Source organism: Limulus polyphemus, unplaced genomic scaffold (assembly GCF_000517525.1).
Source record: "Limulus polyphemus unplaced genomic scaffold, Limulus_polyphemus-2.1.2 Scaffold1980, whole genome shotgun sequence".
NCBI lineage: Eukaryota > Metazoa > Arthropoda > Merostomata > Xiphosura > Limulidae > Limulus > Limulus polyphemus.
In genome coordinates this window covers 110,488-116,779 of record NW_013667590.1, presented here as the reverse complement: position 1 = coordinate 116,779, position 6,292 = coordinate 110,488, and the positions used below count along the sequence as shown (strand labels likewise).

At 38.4% G+C, this 6,292-nt stretch overlaps 1 protein-coding gene across 1 annotated transcript in view; it reads right to left on the bottom strand.

Moving 5' to 3' along the window:
• The window catches only part of LOC106465553 (E3 ubiquitin-protein ligase Zswim2-like), a 17,848-nt gene that overhangs the window by 10,782 nt on the left and 774 nt on the right, over positions 1–6,292 (bottom strand). The window contains exons 2-3 of the mRNA XM_013925776.2: positions 4,780–4,950; positions 394–511 (exon numbers count right to left, since the gene is read on the bottom strand). Of these exons, the coding sequence (XP_013781230.2) occupies positions 394–511; positions 4,780–4,929 (268 nt within the window). The 5' untranslated portion in view covers positions 4,930–4,950. The remainder of the gene's footprint in view (positions 1–393; positions 512–4,779; positions 4,951–6,292) is intronic.

Sequence of the window (6,292 nt, the reverse complement as noted above, 5' to 3'; positions counted from 1 at the left end):
GGATTCTAGCGTTATAGTCCACAGGCCACGTTTACTGCGAGTGATTTTTGCGTTACTTATAACATTGAAAGAAAAATGACCCCTACGATCAGGCCCGTCATGGCCATTTGATTAGGGCGCTCGACTCGCAATTTGCGGGTTCGAATCTCCGTCCCACCAAACATGTTCGCTCTTTCAGCCGTGGGGGCATTATAATGTGACGGTCAAACCCACTATTCGTTGGTAAAAGAGTAGCCCAAGAGTTGGCGGTGGGTGGTGATGACTAGCTGCCTTCCCTTACACTGCTAAATTAGGGACGGCTATCGCAGATAGCCCTCGTGTAGTAGCTTTGCGCGAAATCCGTAACAAACAAACTAACTGAAAACGTTACTGATTCGTCAGAAAGGTTCGTACCTGGATCACTAGGCTTAATCCGAAGTCGTTTCAAAAGGACCCAACAAATATGGCAGCACAACTCCCTTATACGTATGAATATGTGGCAGTTACACCGGTGAGGGTCACCCAGAAAAACCTGGATAAATAATCAAGATTCAGAAATTAGATGGACTTGCTAAGAATAGATAAAAAAATTGTAAAAAAGAAAGAAAGAAAAATGAAAACCGCCTAATATTAGATAGGTTCAAAATTATCTTTCCTGTTTTAAAATTTATTAATTAAATAACTAAGGTTTTTGTTTTGTTTTGTTTGTTTGTTATTAAGCATAAAGCTACATAATGGGCTATCTGTGCTCTGCCCACCACTGGTATCGAAACCCGGATTCTAGCGTTGTAAATCCGCAGACATACCGCTGTGCCACTGGGGGGCAAATAACTAAGGAAATACAACCATGCAGTTTTCAACATCTTGTAGCCAAATTCAAACAGTTTTTATTGTCATATGTTGTTGTTTTTTATCATCATGTTTTTTGTTTTGTTTTCACTCCAGTGAGTAGTGTTACCCCGTAAATGGCAATAGTGCAAGAAAGGCTCAATGGGTCGTTTGGCTTGCAGAGATCAAATCAGTGACTGTGGTGCAGCGTAAATACAGAAGCCAGTACAGGATAGAAGTATGGGGGGTATGTTAAGGATATCGTATATCGCACACCAATAGCAAACATCACGGAGGTAAAGACACGGATAACGGACGCCATCGCCGCTGTAACTGTGTACATATTGCAACGAACGTGGACTGAAATCGAACATCGGTTAGATGTGTTGAGAGCCACTAATGATGCACACGTAGAATTCTACTGACATGTCAATAAAAACTGTTTGAATTGGGCTACAAAATGTTGAAAAGTGTATCGTTATATTTCCTTACTTTGTCAACCATTACATTTTAAAATAAGAATGATAAGTTTGAACCGCACTGTACATTATGAGGAAAAGCATCAAGATTACAGCTGACAACGCTATTAGGATTTTTTTTTATTTTAAGAAGTGAAAACCGCTCATCTTCCTTAGGCGTAATCAAAATGCGATCAAAAATGTATCCAATGTAACATAGTAATACTAAAACCTACACATTAACTTAAAAAAATCGTCAAAAGTTATAATTTTTCATGGGAAACATTTATGAAGAAAGAAATTGGAATTATGTATATAAAAATGTTATTTTCAAGGTAATTTCAAAGTGTAACTGAAGTATTGTATATTATTTTAACTTCTCACATTTGTTTAACTCAAGTGTCTGCTGGCTGACATTTCATTCTATAAGATGTATAGCCGAAGGCGTCGTGCAGACAAGTATTTTGATGGACTACAAACATAACGCTAGTAATTTAAAGGTTACAGAATTATGTAACTAGTGAAAATACGCTCTGTTACGATATGTATTTTGGCTATCATTCTGAGCCTGCCGTGGCCAGGTGGTTAGGGTGCTCGACTCCCAATCTACAGGTTCGAATGACGTCACTGAACATGCTCGCCCTTTTAGAAGTGAGGCAGTATAATGTGACGATCAGTTCTACTTTTCGTTGATAAAGAGTAGCCCAAAAGTTGGCGGTGGGTGTCGTTGACTAGCTGCTCTCCCTCGATTTCATCACTTCTAAATTTGGAACGACTAGTGCAGATAACCTTAGTGAACTTCAACAAAAAACAAGCTATCGTTTTGGTACACAAATACACTCGTACAAATGTGAGTTAACAGATATTGCATGAACTATATATTTTCATTGAACCATAAAATACACACTCAAGGACGTTCTGTTTATTGGACCATAAAATACACACTCAAGGACGTTCTGTCTATTGAACCATAAAATACACACTCAAGGACGTTCTGTTTCTTGGACCATAAAATACACACTCAAGGACGTTCTGTTTATTGGACCATAAAATACACACTCAAGGACGTTCTGTTTATTGGACCATAAAATAAACACTCAAGGACGTTCTGTTTATTGCAGTAATCAAATAAATAGAATGTATGAATAAAAAACAAAAAAAACATTGGCATCTGTTACCAGAGCAATTGTTCCACCAATAGTTAACAGCACTCACCGATTCAACAGATTTATAGTTAACAGTACTCTTCGGTTCAACAGATTTATAGTTAACAACACATTCCAATTCGACAGACTTATAGTTAACAGTACTCTCCGGTTCAACAGATTTATAGTTAACAGCACTCTCCGGTTTAACAGATTTATAGTTAACAGCACTCTCTGGTTCAACAGACTTATAGCTAACAGCACTCTCCGGTTCAACAGATTTATAGTTAACAGCACTTGGATGAGGTTGATTCAGGCCATGTTTTACTATGGGCTATATGGTACATTGAGTGAGTGTGGACTGGATATCTAAACTCACTAGAATGGATGAAGTTGATCCAGGTCATGTATCACAATAGGCTATATGGTACACTGAATGTCGACTGGATGTCCAAACTCACTGGAATGTATGAAGTTGATCCAGGTCATGTTTCACTATGGGCTATATGGTAAACTGAGTGAATTTCGACTGGATGTCCAAACTCACTGGAATGGATGAAGTTGATCCAGGTCATGTATCACAATAGGCTATATAGTATACTGAGTGAATGTCGACTGGATGTCCAAACTCACTGGAATGGATGAAGTTGATCGAGGTCATGTTTCACTATGGGCTATATGGTACACTGAGTGAGTGTGGACTGGATGTCCAAACTCACTGGAATGGATGAAGTTGATCCAGGTCATGTTTCACTATGGGCTATATGGTACACTGAGTGAGTGTGGACTGGATGTCCAAACTCACTGGAATGGATGAAGTTGATCGAGGTCATGTTTCACTATGGGCTATAAGGTCCACTGAGTGAGTGTGGACTGGATGTCTAAACCCACAAAAGAGAAACCAGTCTATATTCGGGAATGAGGTCGTCAACATTCACATCATCCATGTAGAAGCTGAATAGGTGGGTATGAGTCTAATTTTGTTGCGTCAGATTTGATTAAACAATCCACTTACTTGAGCAACTGAAGTACGTCTGTACTGAATTGACTTCTGAGAGTCGCGAGCATCGGATCTACCGATAAAAACAGGTAACTCTGTATCGATCGTTTCCAGTCAGCATAGTTTGAGTGAACAATTATTTGTCGCTTTCCTTCTTCCAGTTTCAGAATCTGGGAACAAAACACTGATACTGTTCTGCTATCTGTTCCTAAAACTGGAAGTCATTCTGCTGTTGTTCAGATGTCTCTAGCATGACCTAAAAAGTCGCGGTCAATACCTTCATGGATATTTTTTGAGATCACGTTGTACAGTTTTAGAAGATTATTTAATATTGTCAAACATAAAAAAAAATTCAAAACCCATGGTTTTTAGCAAGGCGATGGTTCCTTCAGAGGTTCCACAGTCAAGAGTGCAATCCTTGGTGATGTTTTCCAAAAAACGTTGTATACATCACAAGTCGCCCTCCAGTAGCACAGTGGTATGTCTGCGGACTTATACTGCTAGAAACCAGGTTTCGATACCCGTGGTGGGCTGAGCACAGATAGCCCGTTGTGTAGCTTTGTGCTTAATAACAAACAACGTCACAAGTCCAGCTACAAAATGAAGTTCAATTCGAACAGTAGCCTGGAGTGGTGACGTTAACAGTCTACAGACCAAGTTATTCTTGAAGTCCAGCAACAAAATGAAGTTCAATTCAAACAGTAGCCTGGAGTGGTGACGTTAATAGGCTACAGACCAAGTTGTTCTTGTAATAACTCAAAAACTTAAACTGACCAAAGCTTGTAAATTTATTTAAATGTTTCATGGCAACTTTGAAACGTGGCCTTAAAGTTTCTTTCACCCTCGCCAATATTATGAATTAAGGTGCAATTTATTATAAGGAATCCAACAGATAACAAACCATATGAAAATTCTATACAAATAAAACGTAATTAAGTAAGATGTATTGATATATAGAAGTATGTTGTAGGTCAAACCACCGAGCCCCCCCCCCAGTGGCACAGCGGTATGCCTGCGGACTTACAAAGCTAGAATCCGGGTTTCGATACCCGTGGTGGGCAGAGCACGGATAGCCGATTGTGTAGCTTTGTGCTTGATTACAAACAAACAATCAAACCACCGAAAACAACAGATATATATATATATATATACTGTTGTGAATACAACGTTTCGGGTAATGCCAACAACTATATATGTATCTGTAGTTAACTCCTTGTTGTCTTCTGTGGTTTGACCTACAACATTTTCTTTTTTTATCTCTTTCAACAACCACTACCCAAGATCTATTGATGGATTTAGTTTAGAAATATTTGCTTTAATAGTTTGATAAATTTCTTAGTTTTTTCCTGTTGTAATGTTTTAAGCCTACCTTATATTGTCTTTCGCTATTTGCTTCTTTCAGGAGAAATCCCGTTGGTCCAATGTCTCGTAAGATGTAAATAACAGTTTTCTGAGCCTTTTCTTGTTGTTTCCGTACTGCTAAAGGGCAAGTAAGTCTCCAAGGGACACTTCGTGACATTTCCACAAAACTTGGGAATAACTTAAACGTGTCTAAAATTACATTATTATTCACAGGGTGCACGTTTCCACCCCGCCTAGTAGAACTGACCATACGTAAAACACTCAGTTCTACTCTACGGGATGGAAACGTGAACTCTGTCTCCTGAAACAAAACGACAGTTGAAAACATTTGAAATGTGTTGTTACTGACGAATCATGAAGATCAGCTACATAGGAAAAAAAAACACGAATGAGGAAGTCTGGAAGGTGTAAAGACAACTAAACTAATGAGGAAATCTGGAAGGTGTAAAGACAACTAAACTAATGAGAAAGTCTGGAAGGTGCAAAGATAACTAAACTAATGAGGAAGTCTGGAAGGTGCAAAGACAACTAAACTAATGAGAAAGTCTGGAAGGTGCAAAGACAACTAAACTAATGAGGAAGATGTAAAGATAAAATTACAACTAAACTAATAAGGAAGATGTAAAGATAAAATTACAACTAAACTAATGAGGAAATCTGGAAGATGTAAAGATAAGATTACAACTAAACTAATGAGGAAATCTGGAAGGTGCAAAGACAACTAAACTAATGAGGAAGTCTGGAAGGTTCAAAGACGAAAAGACAATCAAACTAATGAGGAAATCTGGAAGATGCAAAGACAACTAAACTAATAGAGGAAGTCTGGAAGGTGCAAAGACAACTAAACTAATAAGGAAGTCTGGAAGGTGCAAAGATAAAAACAACTGATGGATATAGTAGGAAACGGAAGATACGATACTTAGTATATAATTAGATCTGAGGGAAGATTAGCAGAGGTTCTGACGGGTAAAATCAAAGGAAGAAAAGCGAGAGGCAGGTAGAGACCACTTGGTTCGATGACATTCGAAAATGGAGTAAAGATAAAAAGCATGAGTTATGAAAGGTGGTGCAGGCAGCGAGGAATGAATAAATAAGCCATGGACTCTCAGAATTCGGGACTTTGAGGACATCGTGACTGATTGATTACTCAATTCAATAGAGTGGTGTGAAAGGATCAATTCCTTCCATAGGTAAATGACTATAAAAGGGACCAATTCCTCCCATAGGTAAATGACTATAAAAGGGATCAATTCCTCCCATAGGTAAACGACTATAAAAGGGAACAATTCCTCCCGTAGGTAAATGACTATAAAAGGGACCAATTCCTCCCATAGGTAAATGACTATAAAAGGGACCAATTCCTCCCGTAGGTAAATGATAATAAAAGGGATCAATTCCTCCCATAGGTAAACGACTATAAAAGGGATCAATTCCTCCCGTAGGTAAATGATAATAAAAGGGATCAATTCCTCCCATAGGTAAACGACTATAAAAGGGATCAATTCCTCCCGTAGGTAAAT